Source organism: Epargyreus clarus, unplaced genomic scaffold (assembly GCF_041222505.1).
Source record: "Epargyreus clarus isolate Ecla_fem2 unplaced genomic scaffold, WU_Ecla_fem_2.2 ptg000011l, whole genome shotgun sequence".
Lineage (NCBI taxonomy): Eukaryota > Metazoa > Arthropoda > Insecta > Lepidoptera > Hesperiidae > Epargyreus > Epargyreus clarus.
In genome coordinates this window covers 7,989,262-8,011,121 of record NW_027332219.1, presented here as the reverse complement: position 1 = coordinate 8,011,121, position 21,860 = coordinate 7,989,262, and the positions used below count along the sequence as shown (strand labels likewise).

Sequence of the window (21,860 nt, the reverse complement as noted above, 5' to 3'; positions counted from 1 at the left end):
AGAAAACCAATGACATTTGTGTCATGTGTCAATATAAGTTTGTAAGTTCTGCGAAGATTTTCACGTGCGTTTAGTTTTAAAAAACATTTATAACATTTAAAGTTAAATATATACAATCAATGCAAAAATGAAGCATAAAAGGTTTGAAGAGAATATATTAGTGGATGAGGCGTATACAAACTACGGTAAAGTTGATAAAAATGCTGACGAAAAGAAAGGTTATGGAATAGCAAAACATTTCGCTGAAACTTTGGAATATGGAGAGAGAAAGAAGTGGTATCAGCAGGTAAGAATAATCTTACAATTTAAAGACTTCTTTTTAAACATTTATTATTTATTTTAAAATCACTGAAGTTTTGCTCTTTTAAAACATCACAAAAATGTATGGCAAGTCCATTTTGCTCCACTGTTGGGCCAAAGGATTTATAAATATTTTTTCATCTATTGTATTGATGGTGTAGGATGTATGTACACATATGTTTGATAAAGAAATGCATTATTGATTGTTACAATTATTTGCAAACCTAGTCATTTGTTAACATTTCCATGTGGTTCTTTTTAATTATTTTAAGTTTACCTTTCTTTATTTTCATATGGATTTAATTAATTAATTAAAAAAAATATAATGTTCTACCAAAACCATATGGATAATGTTCAAGAATAGTTTTCAATTTAATAAATTCCATTTTTATTTTCTATATGAAATAGGTTCCAGAAGAACCATCGGTGGGCAGCAAAACAGTGACTTTGGAGCGGGTGGAAGAGTTGCGGAAAGAGGCCAACAGTGCTCTGCATGGAGACACATTGGCTTATGAGACCAGTAAGATATACTTGTAATACCTTTAATAGATGGCAAAATATTTTATGGTTTGAGAGACATGGCCTTTTTGTGCCTAATAAGAGCAGTATTCGGAGTTGCTGCAATATAGTATTAAAGAATAACATCTTGGTTTAATTTATCTTATTATAATTGCACTTATTCATTTCTTGTAGACAGAAATTGCACAAATTTTGTTCTTTGGCAAGCAAAACATAAGATAGATTGATTATTAATAATGGGGTTGAGGGTATTGTCCATGTGTACAATATCTTTAAAAAAGACTACTACGAAGAAGAAATAAGACTAATAAGACAGATAAGACTAAAATACAAACAAAAATCCTGGTATCTGTAATTCTGCCTAGCTTTTTTCTATCTTACATGCAGGGATTACACATGACAAATATCCATGCATATACACCACTTGTAATTTCCATAAATTAACTTAATTTATAAAAATTATGTTTCTTACAGAATCCAAAAAAGGTGGTTCATCAGATCACCAATGGGCCAAAACACTTCTCAATAAAGGTGCCATTGGAGATAGAGTTGCTGCTGCCACCATATTGATACAGGTATGTTTTCATTAAGTAAGGGTAGCTGCCTTTCAACCAGGGATGTTTGAAGTATCTAAACTGTGGGTGTATGTGAAGTCCACCAAGAGGATTGGATAATTTTTTTTCAGTCAAAATCAAATAACCCTTAGAGTGGATTTGACCCATACACACATCCATAGGTTAGTACTATGCATGTTTCTGAATGAAATTTTTGACGCATTTGTTTTTTTTTTTAAATTTGATTTTACATGTCTAGATCAGGTATATCATTAATGGTGGTTTTTAAAAATTATTTATAATTATGCAATTTTTTGAATGCTAATAATTGACAAAGACAATTTTGGCCTACTAGAAATTTTTAAATTTTAATCTGTAGTAGGCAAATATTAGGTAGATTGATTATTAATAAGTAGGTACCAGTGACCACAAGGTTGACTGTTTGCTTTTTCAAGGTATCAATGAAGTTAGTAAGTATAATAATATTATTTCTTTATTTCAGGATAATCCCTTATACAACCTGACAGCACTAAGAAATTTAATAAACAGTGTCAAGCCAGCTAAGAAGAAGGATGGCATTACTATAATAGGTAATAATTACTCCTTAATTAATGAAGTAAATGTATTCTAGGCTTTTTATATATAGTAGCAGAGAAACATGCAGTCCACCTGATGGTATGAGGCTACTGCCCTCCAAAAACTTCTGTAATCAACCGCCAATAAGTTAAGGATTCATACCTGAGATTGGCTAATGCATTGCTACCCATGAGGACTAAGTTGGGATGCCTCGGATTTCGCCAGAACACGGCAGTATTATCACTGCTGTGCTTACACAGATATATATGTGATTGGGGTACCTCCAGTGTCGAAACACAGAAGGTTCTACCACCATTAAACCATGCCCATTAATAATTTTGGTTCTCTATTTAGATTTTAAATCTTCATTTTCATCAACAATATTATTTTTACCTCAATATAATAATACACTTAAGGTGGGTGGCATCGAAAGCCCGTTTAAAGTTTGTGTTAACTTGTATAAAACAATAATTTTATGTGGAATATTACCATTCTGTGTTGGCATTTATGTCATTTGTGTTGTGTTGAAATATATAGAAATTGACAAATACAATAATTTTAACCAACCTAAACCGAGCGGTTAATGTTAAGTGTTAGTTATGACTTAATTTCAACCTCAACTAATACGGTGCAATTTTTTTAACCATGGATTTGACGGTTTATTGGCCTTTTGTAAATTTTAAAATTACATGATGCAACCCACCCTTAAAAATTTCAGATGCTTTGTCAGAACTGCTAATATCAGACCTACTAATACCGGATATGAAGTTGCGAACATTTGACCAACATCCATTAGGACATATTGATGAGATGACATCAGGCAATAAGCAAGCCAGGCGGAACATACTGAAGTTATGGTATTTTGAAGATCAACTCAAGGAGTTGTATGGAAGTGAGTTTTTTTTATGTTTAAATTAGTTTGTTACAGCCTACCTTACAAGGACTCTAGGTTTTTATTCAGATAACATTGTCTTTATTTGTCTTAATAATCAATACATAATTATCATTTGAAATCATGTACCTATTAAAATTTATTTCCGTGATGGTTTATATTAAATAGTAATATCATAAAAAAAGAATATACACCAAAGAGCTTTTCATTATATGGTCAAAGCATATAGTGTACTTAAAATTAGAGCATTAAAGTGCCTCCTAAGCCCTTAATATCAGATGGAACCTGAGTACAGCCAATAGCATTAGTACTGGAGTCCAATCAATTTGAGAAAAACAAAATTTTGAAATAGAATAGGTTTATAAATATGCTTTAAATTCAAATGTAATTATATATTATTTTAAAATACATATTTATATTTCAGCCTATGTAGAAGCTCTGAATAAATTCGCACACGACACAGTAGAAGCGAATAAGGAGAAAGCAGTCAGTGCTATGTCATATCTACTGATGCACCACCCTGAACGCGAAAAGGTAATCACAACCTACAATTTCTTTTTTTATGACCTTTGACGACCCGCGTGGCGGAACGGTACCATACCGGTATGACGCGCAAAGGGTCCCGGGTTCGACCCCGGCCAGACTGATATCTAAATGATGAATTTAGATTTCTGTTCCTGGATCTGGTTGTTTGTGTATTTGTCTATGTGTGTGTCCATAGCACCCACAACACAGGGAATCCTAGTGTGGGGCTGTGAGTGTAGAAAGCGTTTATTTATTTATTTATTTTAATATAAAGATATTTCAGATATTAATTTTGTCATCTGAGCTATTTTTTCTTATATTGATTACATGTATATAGATAATGTAATGTAACACGTCAACTTATATGACACAACTATTATTTATTTACTAAGATAAAAATAACAGGGTCCACTTAAAAATGTTCAGATTTAGGTCATAGTCTATGGCGCTGCATAGACGAGGTTAAGAAATGCCCATGATGCAAAAGCACGAGAACAGCTGAGCACAAGCAAGTTCACGAACGTTTGTTTCGGTCGGGTCGAAATGTTCGGTCGATTCTTGGCCAAAACCGAAACTTTTATCCAGCAAACTACTGGTAATTTTCTATTGCCGTCCATGAAAATCTACAATCAACCTCACATAAGATTACAATCTTAACTGAGGTCGGCTACAAATGTGTTAGCCCTGACTAAATTCGAACTTAAATATGTCTCCCTTACGACGCCGACTTCGGAAGAAAGCTGTTTTTTTGACAAAACCGAAAAGAATACTTCGGTCGGTCACTGAAAATTACTTTTTACTTCCTTAAATAATAATAAACATATATTTCCAGATGTTGCTATCAAACATAATCAACAAATTGGGTGACCCGTCGCAAGCTGTATCCTCGAAGGTGATATACCATCTCTGTCAGTTGCTCTACAACCATCCCAACATGAAGGCAGTTGTCCTGGGCGAGATTGAGAAGATGTTGTTCAGGTAACTTAGAAATTGACGCACTTTTAAATATTAAGTTAGAATCATAGATTAGTAAAGATTACGCACTCCTAACAAGAATAGTAACCAGTTTTGAAAATTGAAATAGTTGCGTAAAAAAGTTTTGCCGCGTCTCCGTGCTAAAATGTCCACAAAATATTTAAAATACTATTTATTTAGTATGTAAATTACGCAGTATTAGTTATTAATACGTAAATTTTCTCTAAAATGTTTTTTATTTGTCAAGAATTAAAAAAAAAAACAAATGACAAACAGCTGACAAATCAGTCGTTTAGTTGCTTCATTCAATTTCAAGGCGCCGAAGTATCTTTTCTTATCAAAGGTTAGAATTAAAAGTACTTCACAACAATCCGCTAATAATATGTATGATGGTATAAATTTTAAACCATGCAGTATATATAATCTGGGCCAAATCTGCTCTGAAGTTGTTGCGAGCAGGTGTAGTCATACAATTTGCTATGGCGACGCAACTCATTTCTATATTCAGAGCGGACGCGGATTTAGTTTGGCGCGGATTATATAACCCTAAAAAATAAAAAAATATACACCACCTTCATGACGACCTGTGTAGGAGAGCATTCACTTAAAGGGTTCCAGGTTTGATACACGGTCAGACAGATTTTAAATAATTAATTTTGAATTCAATTCTGGATTTGTGTTTGTGAATTAGCCTCTGTGTGTGTGTTCATGGCACTCATGATACAGGGAATCCTAGTGTGAGGGTAGATTGTTTTTTTTATAAGAGAGCATGTTAAGCTAAGTCAACCACTTTTTAAATAATAATACTTTATATTTTTGTTCCCAGATCAAACATATCACCCCGGGCCCAGTACTATGGAGTGTGCTTTCTGAATCAGTTCTTCCTCGGCAAAGATGACTCTAAGATTGCGGAAAATCTTATCCGGATATACTTTTCATTCTTCAAAGCCTCTATCAAAAAGGTTTGTTATTAATTTTTTTTAATATAGAATTAAAGAAGCAATTGTCCATACAATTCTCCTGATGGTAAGTGGCTACTGCTAGTTTTGCACATCTGAAATAAAATTAAATGAAATGAAATATATTTATTTTGTATTAGCCTATGGCTGCACTTACAAATTGTCAGTTACAATATTTTTTCTTAAACTACTACCGGATCGAAAGTGACCTCTGTAATCAACCTCCGACAAGATTAGATTCGTATCTGAGATTGGCTACAAATGTGTTGCTACCTCTAAGGCGTAAGTTGGAATGTCTAGGAAAAGTATGTCTTACTCTAAAAGTTACTCTTAACCAACCACACTCTTCAAGGCCAATTACAGGAGCGTTTAAAGTTGCTGTTAATGTAAGAATAGGTGTGGCGGCAGTACCGCTGCAGTCAAACCATAAAGGTTTCTGCCTTCTTCAAATACCCGTGTCCTGTGTATCCCTGAGGACTAAGTTGGAATGCCTTCGATAAATGTCTCCTTTACCCCGTCCTTTAAAATGAAACAGCAGCGCCTAACCTTGCAGTAACTCTCCAAAGAGCTCTACCACTAGTAAACTTTCAATCCATTTGTTTCTAGTAATATCTATAATCAATAATATATACTTCCAGGGTGAAATTGACTCCCGTTTGATGTCAGCGATTCTAACGGGTGTGAAGCGAGCGTACCCATTCGCGGATAAAGATCGTCTGTCCGACACACCGTCGCACGTGGACGCCATACACAGATTGGTGCACCTGGCCGCTAGCAATGTGGCCATACATGCCCTCGCACTGCTGTTCCATGTTAGTGGCGCCTCTGCTGGGACTGAGGACAGGTGGGTAACTCTATCGTTAGCAATCAACTTCATCATCATCAACAAATTAATGTCCCACTGCTGGGCAGGTGTCTCCTCTCATAATGAGAAGGATTAGGCCGTAGGCCACGGCGGTGGCCAAGTGCGGATTGGTAGGTATGCAGATTTCCTCACGATGTTTTCCTTTACCGTTTAAGCGAGTCATAATTAATTTTTAATAATCACATTTTTTTTTAAAGTCAGAGGTGCGTACCTGGGCTCTGAACCTCAGACCCCTCGATAAAGAGGCCTAGTTTCGTTTCTTAACCACTAGGCTATCACTGCTTCAAGCAATGAACTTAGTTAAGGTTAAAGAGATAATTCAGAAATGAGATTTTTTTAAAAACAGTAATTTGGTGTGTAGAAAAAATACAAACAGTGGAGGAGATGACAGTGATGATACAATTTGCTTCAAAATAAATTTAATCAAGACTCGTTAACAATAACTTTTGGTGAGAAAGTTATGTTAAGTTTTGTCAACCCATTATTAAGATTTTTTTTGCAGATCTCAGGTATGCAAATATTCCTTCACTGTTATCGCAAGTAATAACTAAGTATACGCACATAACTTTTAAAATTTAGCGGTGTGTGCCTGGCATTTAAACTTCGGGCCCCTCGATTGAGAGGCCGAGTTTCAACCACTAGGCTGTCACTGCTAAAAATTGATGAAAATTTTTGAATACAAAATTGATCAAATAATATAAACTTTCTCTTCTTTCGTTCATATTTTCGTTCTATTTTAAAAGTTACGTTTTAAAAAAAAATTATTCCCTCCCCCAGATACTACACCGCCCTCTACCGCAAACTAACAACAACGGACATGTTCAACACATCCCACTCAGCTCTACTCTTCTCGCTCGTGTACAAGTCGTTGAAGCGGGACAGCAACACGGACAGAGTGACAGCGTTCGTGAAGCGCCTGTTACAGCTCGCCTGTCACCTGTCTCCGGCTCACGCTTGTGGGATGCTGTTCCTGATCTCACAGGTGTTGAAGAACGGTGCGAAGAAGGACTGTGTTAGGCTTGTTTGGACTAAACAGGAGGTTAAAGAGGTAAGTTATATTATTTATATATGAAATTGGAGTTTTTTAAATGTACGATTAAAGAGTACGACTTAAAGAAACGCTAACAATGTAGGGAAAAATAAACTAAAATCAACACCACTATCATTATAATAATTGACACCATAGTCACACCTATTTCTACCTCATAGCAACAGTGTTAAACGCTGCTGTGTTCTGGTTTGAAGGGTGATATACTTTTCCGAGGCGTTCTAGCTTCGTCCTCAGGGGTAGCGGCGCATCTCAGGTAGGAATATATAACCCTATCTGGAGTTGATTACAGATGTCCATGAGCGGCAGTAGCTTACATCAGGTGAACTGCATGCTCGTCTACTACGCCTATATTTAAAAAAAAGCTTAAAAGAAAGAGGATTAAGCCTCTTATTCTATTACTCAGCAATCACAGATATTTCTATTTTATTTCTTTATATTTATATATTTAATTCTAGGAAGTAAAAGAAGAAGAAGAACCAAGCAATGAAGATACAGAAGAGAAAGATCCAGAAGATAAACCAACAGAAGTAGATGACACGATGAATAGCTCACAAGATGATGTTGAGGAGAAAACAGAACCAATTAAGATGGATCTTCTGAGGGGTGATAAGAAAGATTTGTTAATGGGTAAGTGGAAAAGTATATAGCCCGTAAGTAAATAGTCCTTAGGTTTTATTATTTTTATAAGCTTTTATTTCATTTTTTTGTATGTTTGTATGTATGTGAGGGTCAAATGTTGTCAGTTAAATTTGACCCACATTGCAGTATCCAATTTAGCTGAACTTATACACATTTGGTTGGGACGTCATTCTAAATTTAATATGTCGGACGCCCCAAGATGGCAGATCAATCAGATGTCATATTCAAAGATATTTATAGCTTATGAGTTCATAATCTTCCAATGATAATTATGAAGTTTTTCTAAATTTTCTTTTTGTGGAATGGGTACAGACACTGTGACACTTTTTTACCAGAATATTAGAACTCGATTTTTACCCACTTTTAACTATCATATTAATTCAAAATTTTGAACAATCATCAAAAATCAGTGACAATACATGATTTTAATAATTTTCTCCCATTCTCCTCAACATGATTGTTACCGATTACCGATTTTCTTTATGCGAATTTAGTGTAACTTTTAGTTATTTGAACTATATTATTAAAAAAAAAACCTCAAAACTACATGTTTCTTAAAACTTTTATTTACATATTTATTCTGAAGGCTTCTTATAATATTGACATTGTCTTTCAGATGATGATGAAGAGGCATATGTAGACCTAAAACTGGACTCGGAAGGTAACATCAAACCCAAGAAGCGTCGCTCAGCCGCCGTGGCCGGTTGGTTCCACGCGAGGGTTAAAGCTGAGGGGGTTGAAGACCACACCGAGAAGGAACTGACCACCAAGATACAGTTGAAGAAGACTGTTAATATGGATAGGGTGAGTTTTGATATATTATACAAGAAAATAATTATCATTTAATCAGTGAAAGAACGCGTTATGACGATTGTGTGACGGAGCGGTCACCAGCCCAGTCTAAAGCGTAAAGGGTTTCAGGTTCGATACCCGGCGAAACAGATATCTAAATAATGGATTTGGATATCTATTTCGGCTGTTAGTGTATTCATCTTCGCCCAGACCCAGAATAGAAATCGAATCGAATTTATCGTTTGGATATCTGTCTGGCCAGGATCGAACCCGAACACACTGTGTATCAAACCTGCGATGCGGACTGTCTTATAAGCACATCCCAGGGAAACCATGTATAATAAATGTAGCATATACACTTGGCCAACGCGGTGGATTATAGCCTAAACACCTCACTCTGAGAGGAGAACCGTGCCCAGCAGTGGGACAGTAATAGATAAACGAATGAAAAGATACATATTATGAAATTTCTTCGCTACTTTTTCTCCATAATGAAACCTTGCGAAGTGGTGACACATAATTGAATATAATTCTGTAAAATCTGTCTGATCTTTGATTAAAATATTTTAAATTTTGAAAATAAAACATTCCATATTTCAGGCAATATCAGAGTACAACCCGCTAGCACTATATAATATATTTTTGATTTTGATTTAAAAAAAATATAATATTCCAGGTGATATCAGAATACAACCCATTGGCCCGTAATCCAACGTTCGCGGGCGCTAGCCGCTCAGCGTACGTAGAACTACTACCCCTGGTCAAACACTTCCACCCCACTGTCAAACTGTTTGCCGAGAAACTGCTCACAGGTGAGATATACATGTTTGATAAGTTTGAAGTAGCAGACGAGCATGCAGTCCACCTGATGGTAAGTGGTTATGCTGCCCTTCGACGTCTGTAATCAACTCCTGAGGACTAAAAGACCTTTGTTTAGATTGTGTCTTTTTTTCCATAATTTTATTTTTAAATTTATTTTTCTTCTTTGTATTTTTAGAAAAAAAAATGTATTATTATTATAAAATGTACTGAAGAATGAAATGCTAGAACGGTTTCAATACAATTAAAAATATTTATGATGGTGTCGATGGTGTTATCCATAGTCGAACCACATTTTTTTTATTATCTTTTAAGTAAAATTTCTTTTATTAACTCGGAATATTTACTTACTATTTTAACAATTATGACAACACAAAGGTCTCTCGTCTGCTAATTCATACATAGTGCATTGTTACTTACTAAAATATGGTAGATTTTTTTGTCTGCATAGAAACACAATTTTTCTAGACGGCAATTATTAAATTTCGACTTTTGATAAGCAATAAATAATGATTATTAAAGTAATATAGTCCGCGTAAAACTGCTAGTCCGCTCTGAATATAGAAATGAATCGCGTCGCCATAGCAAATTGTGCCTGCTCGCAACAACTTCAGAGCGGACTTGCAGTTTGGCGCTAACTACACTGTATTACGTAAATTGCAATTTTTTTTATCAACAGATCAAGTAATTCAATACAGTGGAGATCCACTCAAAGACTTCTCGGGCATACGTTTTCTGGATCGGTTCGTTTTCAAAAATCCCAAAAAGAGAACAGAGAATGAAGTGGAGGGGGAAGTCAAAAAGGTTAAAGGATCTCACCCTAAATTCGCCATCAGGAAGAATTACACAGCTAAGGGTAAATAACCTGTTTGTATTTATTTACAACCATAGATTAGTAAAGATACTTCGCCGCCTTGAAATTGAATGAAGCCACAAACGGCTTATTAGTAAGTTATTTTTTTGAATCCTTGACAAATAAAAACATTTTTAGAGAAAATTTACGAATAAATAACTAATACTGCGTAATTTACATAATAAATAAATAATTATTTCAAATATATTTAATGACATTTTAGCACGGAGACGTGGCAAAACTTTTTTACGCAACTATGTCAATTCTCAAAACTGGGTACATTGTCATGTTAGGAGTGAGTCATCTTTACTAATCTATGTTTAAAAAAGAAAATATTTATAAAATATTTCAATCAGTTAATTATCAATCTGTGACAATTTGAACCCTTATGATTTTCGTAAAAAAAAAGTTTAAAAAACACTTTCAAATATACTTTGTTATTTTTAAACTATGTTAGCATTTTTTTATTCCATTTTTGTCAAGAAACTTAAGCACTCAAATATACTTTATTAAATGTGTTAGGATATTTTTTTATTACATTTCGTCAAAAAAAACTCAGCAATAAAATTTGCAAAGTGATATTAATAAATATATAGTATCTATATATAATTTTATGATATTTAAGCTATATTGCCATGTAATACATTTTATTTCATATCTAATATTCGGGGTTGCTCTATTTTAGGAATAAAGAGTTTGCCAGTCACCTCAGCATCATATCTGAATGAAGATGTCAAGAAAATACCGGTTGATGAAAGATTTCTATATGAGTAAGTACTTTTCTTATAACATTGAAATATACAAAAAAAACACACACAACCCTACCGATAGTAAATTATCACTGCTGCTGATGGACCATAATTAGCTCTAAGTAGAAATTAAAAATCTATCCCAGGCACGCATCTCTGATTTTTGAAAGTTATGTACGTACTAGTTTTTGCCCGCGGCTTCGCCCGCGTTTAAAAGAAAATAATATAACATACTAACATAAAACAAAACTGAAAATTCGTACCTTCATTGGAATGACAGTGGCGCCATGTGGCGAAAATTGGTTATACCAACTCTGAAACCTTCGTGGGCTCATGGACATCAACTTTGCTAAAGATCTTCACTTGATCAAATGCTTAGTTTACAATTCAATCCTTACTAATACCGATTAAAATAATCGACTTTTTGATCCAAAAGTTCAATTCTCCGATAAATCGATCTTATATCCGTAGTTCCCGTGGGATTTCCGGGATAAAAACTATCCCATGTCCTTTCTCGGGTCTCAGACTATCTTTGTACAAAATTTCATTAAAATCGCTTTAGACGTGAAGAAGAGACAGACAGACAGACAGAGTTACTTTCGGATTTATAATATTGGTAAGGATTAGAAATTAATTATCACTTGCTTAAACGTTGAGAGAAAACGTCGTGAGGACACCTGCGTACCTGAGAAATATAAAAAAAAAATTTCAAAGGTATGTGAAGAAGGAACTACCAATTCGCACTTGGCCAGCGCAGTGGACTATGGTCTAATCCTTCTCGTTAGGGGGGCGGGGGTCTTTGCTTTGCTTATTTTGGATGACACGGGGTGTAGGGGAGTCTAGATGATGATTACGTCATCGGTAGTTTGTTACTTGTTTACACGAATAGCAACCCTCACATTGTTTTTACTTGAAAGCGAAACGTATTTTCGGGGAATCCCGCATATGCATGCATACGTTTAGGCATTCTTAAAATTATAATTATAATATAAAAAAATACTTGAAAAATGTTTGCGTAAGCATGGGGGAGGGGGTAAGAGCTTTTTTTACATTTGCTGACAAGGGGGATGGGGGGTAAATAATTGTAATAAATCTGCTTACGTAATACTTGAACGGCCCCTTATGAGAGACCCGTGCCCAGCAGTGGGACAGTAATGGGCAGATGTTTATGGATACGTCGTATTGCAGTTTCTTACAAAAACGTCGCGTGACCAAGGAGCCAGATGATGATGAGGACAGCGACGATGACTCCGTGACTAGCGAGGACTTCGACAAGTACCTGGACACCGTCACCGGGGCTGGCGGACAAGGTATATCATCATTTAAAGAATTGGCAAAAGTAAAACTCTTACGGACATATTATTATACTAGTTTTTGCCCGCGGCTTCGCCCGCGATTAAAAAGAAAATAATATAACATACTAACATACATAAAACTGAAAATTCGAACCTTCAACTTTGCTAAAGATCATCACTTGATCAAATGCATAGTTGACGATTCAATCCTTACTAATATCGATTAAAATAATCGATCGATCGGTTCAAAAGATCGATTCTCCGATTAATCGATCTTAGATCGCCATCCCTAGTTCCCGTGGGATTTCGGGTATAAAAACATCCTATGTCCGTTCTCGGGTCTCAGACTATCTTTGTACAAAATTTCATTAAAATCGGTTCAGTGGTTTGGGCGTGAAGAAGAGACAACCAGACAGACAGAGTTACTTTCGGATTTATAATATTAGTAAGGAGTAAGGATTCTTTTGTTAGAATGAGTTTTACTGTTCAACAATAGTCAATCAATCAATAAATGTCTGTATGTATGTCTGTGTGTCTGTTATAGGTCTCTATCTCTTGAAGTATACGAGTTAAGATATGGACACTTGAAATTTTACAGAGTGTATACACACTCTGTATTATAATACTATTTGCCGCTTTATAAAAAATATTAAATTTAAAAAAATATAAATGAAAGGGCCCATTTATGGATAGGAAACCAGTGTTAACCAAGTTTTTCGGTTTATCAATTGATTTTTAAATTTTCATGATGCTTGTATCTCTATAGCTGCTGTGATTTCAAATACTAAAAATTAAAAAAAAAAAGTTGTGAACCATAAACCTCAGAATTTGTTTTGCATTTGGCAAATTTTTTGTACAATTAAAACTACTTTTAATATACAGAATCTGACGAGGATTTTTTTGTACAATTAAAACTACTTTTAATCTCCAGAATCTGACGAGGAGTTAGACTACTTGGCTGAAATGGAGACGAATAAACGTGAGAAGAAATCCAAGAAGACAGATGATGACCAGAGTGATGATCAGCTTGATAATGAGGATGGGAGTGATTCTGATGGTGGTGATGAGAAAGATGGTGGTAAGTAGTATTTTCGTGAGGATACATGAGAGATTTATAAAAAAAAAAACTCAAATGTATGTGAAGTCTACCAATGCGCACTTGGCCAGCGCAGTGGACTATGGCCTAATCCTTCTCATTCTGAGTGGAGACCCGTACACAGCACTGGGACAGTAATGGGTTGATGATGAAGTAGTATTTTAATAAGTGTCTTTGGTATAAACTAAAATTCGAAATATACTTGTCTCCCTTACCACATCCTTGAAACCAGAACGCAGCAGCACTTGACACTGCTGTTGTTTGTAGATATTTGTAATAGCTTGTCATAGATAAGTATAGATATCTCACCGCCTTGTTATTGAAGGAAGCCATTAAATGGCTGTCACCCTATGTGTTACGTCACCGACTGTCATGCTGTAATTTATGCGGAACAATGCCGACATGTGCAGTTAAGTGGTGCAAAAACACAAAATCGAAGATAAAGTCCGGTAAAAAATCGTTTCATTCGTAAATGCTCTAAAAACTATTTTTTTTAAATATTTTTCACACAAAAGTATATGTCAGTGACAATTTAAATTGTCAAAACTGGTTACATTTTCTTGTTAGGAGTGAGTAATCTTTACTAATCTATGTAGCTTGTAAAATAAAATTAATTCCTGACACTGGGGGCTTTATTAAACCTTCCGCCTCGGTTTTCCGACGAGCTTAGTCCGCACTGCTGTTGTTATTAGACAGACTAGGTAATAGTGCCACCTGAGTAGAACCATAAAAGGTTTTACCTTCAACGTATTTGAGGCTGTTACAATCAGAATAGCCTAACTAAAAAAAAACGATTTACATTATGGAGAAGTAAAAGTGTATAGTCCGCTCTGAAGTCGTTGCAAGGAGGTGCAGTCATACAATTTGCTATGGCGACGCGATTCATTTCTATATTCAGAGCGGACTAGCAGTTTTACGCGGATTATAAGATTTTTGAAATACAGATAGGTCAATAATCATTAAAATTCAGTTAGACCACTCTGGTTCTAGCAGTTACGTTTCATAGCAAATTATATCTAATGTAACATCCAAAAAGGACAATGTGTTGCAACAATATCTATGGCATCTATGCTAGATTTCTTTTACTACATGCTGCCACTTTTGTGGTACTATAATTATTTTAGTATTCCACATAATTTTCCAAAATATTTAAACCCTAGTAGTCACCTATTCAAATCCCGATCGCACCCGACGCTACTTAACTTTCTATATTAACTGTGAGTTACAGTAATGTTCTGTGCTATTCCTACTTCTTTTAAAAAATTTGGAAAGAAGTTTTCGTAAAAGATTTTTGTAAAATAGGGATAGTCTTTATTATATTTTTTTGTAAAAGAAAGTTTCTTCTTTTTCAGAAGACAGTGATGGTGAACTCAATATATCTGGTGATGATGAGGAACCGGACTTATCTGGTGAAGATGAAGATGGTAAGAAACTTTGAATGATTTGTTATCAATTTATATGCACCATAATTAAAGCCATTATGTGTGGAACGAAAGAACTAGAGGTTTCTCATTTAGCCTTGCGAAATAATGGTATTATCTTCTCTTTCTTATTATAATCCAAGTGGTACATACCCAAATCATTTGCATTCTAATTCTTATGGGTTTAGGGACCACTATATACATTCATATCAGGTATCCTACAGAAATTTATACAAATTCACGTTTTTTTACAGAATTACGCCTCGAAGACAGCGATGAAGAAGATCAAATAGATATTCCTGGCAAGAAGTCAAAGGGGAAAGGAAAAATGAAGCTTAAACTAAAAGGTTAATTTTATCTGTAAATTAATTTGAAATGGATCAATAAATTGACTCCTAATGAAGACACTTTATACTCTATACTAATATTATAAAGAGGAAAACTTTGTTTGTTTGTTCGATTTTAATAAATAGGCTCAAAAACTACTGGACTGATTTTAAAAATTCTTTCACCATTCGAAAGCTACATTATCCACGAGTAACATAGGCTATATTTTATATGGAATATATTTGATAAATAGATTTTGAGGCGGTAAAGTTTACCGGGTCAGCTAGTATTACATAAGTAAAATAGGTTGGTTAATTTTCACAAACAATTTGGTCTGCCTGTTTAGTATTTGCATACCACATACCATGTTTTGATTATACTTGTTCTTTAAAATTCTAACTCGTAATTAAATCCACAGGTAAAGACGATCTCGGATCGTTATTCGCGTCTGCAGAAGAATTCTCAACTCTACTAGAAGAGACTGCGACCAATAAGAAACAGGGTTCAAGCCAAGCAGTCGCTAACACAGACAACGCCAGTACGAAACAACTAGCTTGGGAAGACAAACGAGACAGGTGGATCAAAGGATACCGAAAGAAAATTGTAGGCAAAGGTGGCAAAAACAAGAAATTTAAACCCAGAAATGAGAAGCATTTCAATAAGTCGAAGCAGAATAAAACTTCCAACAAGATGGCCGATAAGAAAATGGTGGGAAAAAGGAAAGGTAGTAATATAGATGGCAGTGGAGGCAAAAGGAAGAAGTTTTGATTTGTGTAATAATCGAAATAAATCAAGTTGATTAATCTTGTGTTTTATTCTATAATAGTTAAGTACTTAGTTACTTAGTCTAAATTATCTTGCCTAAACTTCATTTTTACAGTATTGCAAAAAAACCTAAGTAGGTACTTATTTCTTCAATGATACTTTTATTTATGAGCATTGTATTAGTCGATAAAATTGTAGTTGCTATGTTGATGCAATAAATACTTGCTTACGTATACTTTTAGTGATTACGCTAAAAGTATACCTATAAATATATTGGTTAATTATGTAAGTATTTAAATGATACTTTGCAAAATAATGTAACGAAGTATAGGAAATTTATACCACACATCACCATAACAACCTTATTTACTGCATAATTGCGAAAGAAAATGCAAGGATTACTTTACAATAGTGTAAATAAGAGACAAAGTAAACAAATATTCAACCCGGCGAGATCGCAGGTTTATAAAAATGGCCTTGACACGACACGTACAATACCGACAAGAGGTGGCGCTGCCCACTGCCAATAACTTCAATTTCATACAAAAACAGCCAAAGGAATATCAACTTAATATCAAAGCAATACAACGTTATTCCTTTACCAGTTTTCATCTGTCAAACGATGATATACGGAGACTCCAACAGGTAATGATACCATGCGTCACAAGTATGCGCGCCATTTTTGTTCCTAAATACAAAATAGACTGAAATCTTTCATTTAACGAAACGTTTAAGGTATTTCTTAGTTAACTACGCGTTAACTTAATACGATAAGACGAATGATAATGCTAACTTATCGTCGTATTGCTTATATTCCCAAAACGGCGCACTAGATATAAACCGCTTTATACCGCGCTTGTTTGTTGACATTAGTACGTCATGCAGTTGTCTTGTGGACCGCGCTTCAGCGCCGTATCTCGCATTTAAAACGTGAAATAATTCATTAATACTTAAAATAAACACAGTGAAAGCATTAACGTGTATCATTTACAAGATCGCGCGTAATAACGTCTGTTGATTGTTGGTGTGATGTGAATGAACAAAAAGAGCGGGGAAAAATCTGTGCAAGTGACTATTGCTGAGCTATTTATAGCTAGACCTATGGCGCCTAAATGCTGTTTTGGACTGTAAGACTGCTGTTGCGTGTCAAATAAGTGTTCCAATTGGAATTTATGACTGTAAAATTGACATTTGATTCCCTTATTGTTCATTTTATTAGATTGTTATTGAGGAAAACGATGGCGCCGAAACAAGTTTGACAGCTCATGGACGCACACAACTGAAGTTAGCATTAATGCGCATGTGTGCGGTACGCCAACAGTGATGTGAAATTCTTACGCTTATCGATTAGCTTGATAATTTCAAGGACATTGTCGATTCGACGCCTCTTATGCTAAGATTATCATTTACTGAATGTTAAATAAACATCTAAAATTTATGTAACATTAACTTTACAAATGGAGTCCCCTATGCAAAAGCGTATTAATCCCGACGACGCTGCGCAGCCAGCGTCTACATCAAGTTCAAATCAGTTATTTATTCCAGAAAATCTAGATTTGTCCGATGACCCGTTTCGTATGGGCTTGGAATACATATCAGTTATTGGCGAAAATGTTACAATTGATGATAGAGATATGTCTATAGATAGCATGCGTAACGGCTCCGTTTCTAGAACTCCCGGGGTACCAATGCCAACCCCAGATACGGATCCCCCTGAAACTCCAATGACGCCGCCTAACGACAAATCCCCGCCTATTAAGGACACTCCAAAACATTCTGATATGACTACACAGAGTGCTTGCAAGCCACAGAACTTGTTGAAACTATCGTTAACTAAAAACGTAGATAATAACGATGTGTTCGTTAAGCCGTCTCCTGTTTCGGAGGTCATGTCGCCGGCTAAAATGCTACAATTTGAAGTTGACCTAGCAACTAGTGCCACGCCAACTATGAAGCGTGCCGCTATCGACTTCGATTTCTTCAACAAAAATAATTTTGAAGAATATTTTGATGATATTCCCAAAGTCGAGAAAACTGTAAAGACCGCTGAGACGCAAGATTGCGAGGCGTACAGAGAAACTCCGGTTATAGTGAAGGCCGACACCGTTCGACACGAAATAGGCTACGGTAAGTATTACTAATCGCATTGTCTCTTACTAACATATAACTTAAATGTTTTTAATCCTACAGCAGCTGAGTAAATTCGTCTCTTCTGGGTTCACGAAGCATGATTCTTCGTTTCTTCTTTCTTTGTATAAGTTAAAAAGAGTTAAAACACATTTAAAATATCATATCATTTAACCGTTATGAAGCTTACACAAAAAGTTAATGTAATTATTTTAGTCATTTGGAGCCAGTTTAGTATGTTTATTTTTAACGAGAGATATGAGCGGTATTTATTTTGCTGTCTGCAATGTCGTTCTATCTCAATTTATTTCGATATGAATACAAATGACTGAATTTACAATGTAATTATTTTTTGTTATGTATTCCAATAGTTGGAAGTAGCAATCGATGCAATATCTGTCACTGCCGTGGTCACAATCAATAGTGATACCTGCAATACAAATAGAATAGAATCATTAACTCAACTCGTTCGGGAACGCGTTGCTGCCCCTGACGATTGTGTTGGAACGCCTCATCTTAGTCATAACGCGTCGTATCTGTCCTCATTTAGTTAAAATTCACAAACAAGCTTTAGATTTAAAGATGGACGTTTTTCAATGCAACAGTATTTTAAATCTTTACTTTTGTATTTAATATGTTAAGAATCATCATCTCCTCACATAATAAGTATTAGGCCATGGCATATCACTCTGGCTAAGGAAGAATTGGTAAGCTAACGGTATGCGTTGAGATATTTTTAAAGATTTCTCAAACCAGTAGATTTCGTCACGATATTTTCCTTTATCGTTGAAGCATATGGCAAATGGCAATTAATTTCTAATACGTACATAATTTTGAAAAGTCAAACGTGTTCCTGTAATTTCAGTGTCCCCAAACCAACCAACCCAACTTGGTGATGAGAATAAAGCTCTTGCCGTATAAATTTCAGCCGTCACTAAGAGGCCGGGGTTAAAATCTCTGACAATATTGTAGATATGTATGTATTAAAGAAATACATTATCACGTATTTTAACGGTAAACGTGACAGTGACAAGCATCGTGACAGCTAACGTCTACCTAACTTATGTTCTCAACAAAGTTTTAATGATCAAGTTATCAATTTTCATGCACGAGTTATCTATATGTTCGTCGCCTGCATTAAAAATTTATATGGTTTTATTGAACATCTATAAACAAAACCTTTGTTATTATGAATATTTAATTGATCAGTGTTGATTCTGCCCTTTATGTCTATATGTCATATGTCTGCGTTAGGTGAATTACTATCCAATGATGTTTTATTTTATGTTACACTTTTTTATTCATAGTAGATATCAGTTAGGAAAATATATATGTAAACGAAGTAGACTTCTTTGAGGTTTTTATGCCCGTATGTAGGCCGTTTATCTTGTTTTTATTTTTATAATTAAATATACAATATACATATACATATGTTTAGAATATCAATATCATAGGAAGAAAATTATGAATGTAAAATAACTTATTGTTCTTAAATAATAGCTTTAAATGTTGTATCTCTTTTACAGATACGTTTTGTTAGACTATAATATTATTATGTTTAGGAAATTAATGCAATTTAATTTGGATTTGCTTTAAATAAAATAATTCTCTTTTACAGAGCAACACATTATTGTTTTATTGCACGAACCTTGACAGTGTCTACAATACACATTATAAAACAACATTTTTATTAGCTGTTATCCTTATGATGGAGAAATTTAGATATACATTATATATATTTAAGAAACCAAAGAGCGGATACTTTTATATTCATTTCTTTTTAAGTTCGATGAATAGTTGAAAGTCTAGTGTGTCTAGCGAATCTGACCTATTTATTACAGACTTCTCAGTAGTTAATAAGCCTTCACAGAATTCTTTTGAAGTAGAGAAAATCAATAGCTGCATGTAGCTCGTATCGTTTCATTGTGGAAATTTCCAGAGAGGTCCTTTGAAATTTATTACTTCACCGCTAAATGTTACCTCCTACGTAGTTGAAAAGGGAACCTAGAAAATCACGTAGGATGGAGGGAAAGTTGCATATTATGAAAATGTCCATACATACATAATAATGAGTTCTTAGTAGAAAGATTTATTATTCACAAATATTATTGGATAGTAATGTTTTATTACGCTTTAAACCAGCACGTTACAGAATATGTTAATTGTGTTTCTTATCTTTTTGCAATTATATTTCAACAGCCCGATTAATGTTTTTATTAATATGCTAATGACAAATTAAACAATAACAAAAACAAAGATCAGTCAAAAAGATTTAAAGTCAAATTTAAGGAACTGATGTACTTTTAGGTATGTAATACTGTGCATAGAAACTCAATTAAATAACCGAACATTATCGTGAAAATAATTTTATTTCTAAAATATAGTTTAACCTAGATCAGCAGTTCGAAACGCTGACGCCGAAATAATTAAGCATCTACGTGCATTTTCTAGAATTTTAATTTTCGCACGTCCGATAACGGAATGCTTTATCCATTGTGATAACAAAATTGTATCGGAAAATTCTATGTTTTGAAAACAAGCCACGGATACGTGAGTTTTTAGTTTTTATGCTCCAAGCACGAAGGTCGGTGGTACTTCCGCGAATTCAGAACCTTCCGTAATAGTACAGTAAGATCAGTATGCCTTTATAAACTCACTTATTCGTTCAAGTAATGCTGATAATTTAAGATTTTTAAAGTTCATACTTATCATATTTACTAACTATTATTTATGGGTTAAGTCATTTAAGCATCATTTCAGTCATTTAAGTAATTAAAATTAATATTCTAAGTGTACTTGTTTTTTAGACAAATTTAGTGTTCGTCGTAATATCCAAATGAGGAATTTTTGTCTTACCTATTTCCTTAAATTTTAATCGTTACACAAATTAGTAATTTAAAGTACATTTTAATACTTTTATTAAATGCACCGTGTCTAAGAATGCATCGGTAACATTTCTTACTCTTATTAAGGGAAAAGATACTGTAGCCACTAACACATACATCATACGTATTTTACTTTACTAACTTGAACACCGTTATTTTCAAGCTTTAAATAATGATTGTGATATTGAGAAGTATAATTATTGCCTCAATCTTTTCTACTCGGTGAAGCCAGCTTTATTTTGGTCGTTTTCCATTTTCTTTGCAATAATATAAACAAATCATTTGATATTCGTTTCCGAAAATTATTATCGTCGGTATGTGATAATAATTTTAACTGACCTAAATATTTAATTTAGAGTCTTGCATTGCTCTATGCCGCTTTGTATAATAAATCCTTCACAAATGGATATAATTATTTTTATTGGTTTTGATACTTTATTGTTTCCATAACATTAGGCCTTACATTCTTTGTGGTGAATGATACCTACTATCATTATTTTACATGTTTCCGTGCTGGGCTAGCGAACTAGCACTAATTATCGCACAGCCATAAAATCAGAGGCGATTCCACGACGTTCCACGGTTAGTTAATTAGAAATTACATTCTTCGTTGCATCACCGTTCTGACTGGAACTGGATCTGTTACGCAACCGAAATGAAATATTGCCTCGAAAGTGCAACGTTTTACCTGTCGTTTTGTAGGTTATACACGTGTTGTATTTATTTTACTTTGGTTACCTTTATAATTAGTTATTTAGATGTTTCCAAGCAGTGTAGTCTGTCTTTGCATCCGATATATTTGCGTCCGTTTTTAATAATGAATCTATCCAATATTTGACAATTTTTTGTAAGTCGAATTTGTCTCACAAAGTCTTT

General features: G+C 34.4%; 2 protein-coding genes across 3 annotated transcripts in view; both read left to right on the top strand.

Moving 5' to 3' along the window:
- The first annotated feature begins 33 nt into the window (after window positions 1-33).
- Window positions 34-16,010, top strand: Noc1 (Nucleolar complex protein 1). Of its 2 annotated transcripts, none has more exons than XM_073077916.1 (20): window positions 34-286; window positions 709-820; window positions 1,294-1,394; window positions 1,876-1,963; window positions 2,668-2,841; window positions 3,266-3,375; window positions 4,199-4,344; window positions 5,168-5,303; window positions 5,939-6,144; window positions 6,943-7,213; window positions 7,672-7,843; window positions 8,472-8,659; window positions 9,324-9,459; window positions 10,146-10,322; window positions 11,005-11,089; window positions 12,257-12,378; window positions 13,295-13,441; window positions 14,815-14,883; window positions 15,135-15,227; window positions 15,626-16,010. In XM_073077916.1, the coding sequence occupies exons 1-20, from the start codon at window positions 128-130 to the stop codon at window positions 15,973-15,975; spliced, it is 3,042 nt and encodes a 1,013-aa protein (XP_072934017.1). In that variant the 5' UTR covers window positions 34-127; the 3' UTR covers window positions 15,976-16,010. The 2 variants fall into 2 exon arrangements, with proteins under 2 accessions (XP_072934017.1, XP_072934016.1); XM_073077915.1 differs by having other exon boundaries at window positions 14,812-14,883.
- Window positions 16,011-16,834: 824 nt separating this feature from the next.
- LOC140745939 (ribosomal protein S6 kinase alpha-5) overlaps window positions 16,835-21,860 on the top strand; it is a 133,785-nt gene continuing 128,759 nt past the window's right edge. The window contains exon 1 of the mRNA XM_073077912.1: window positions 16,835-18,099. Coding sequence (XP_072934013.1) covers window positions 17,430-18,099 — 670 coding nt within the window. The 5' untranslated portion in view covers window positions 16,835-17,429. The remainder of the gene's footprint in view (window positions 18,100-21,860) is intronic.

Excerpts from the sequence above, each read along its gene's own strand:
- Noc1 (XM_073077915.1), top strand. The coding sequence starts at position 128 with ATGAAGCATAAAAGGTTTGAAGAGAATATATTAGTGGATGAGGCGTAT. Across the intron at positions 6,145-6,942 it reads TCTGCTGGGACTGAGGACAG|ATACTACACCGCCCTCTACC; the intron begins GTGGGTAACTCT and ends TCCCTCCCCCAG. Across the intron at positions 11,090-12,256 it reads GATGAAAGATTTCTATATGA|TTTCTTACAAAAACGTCGCG; the intron begins GTAAGTACTTTT and ends GTCGTATTGCAG.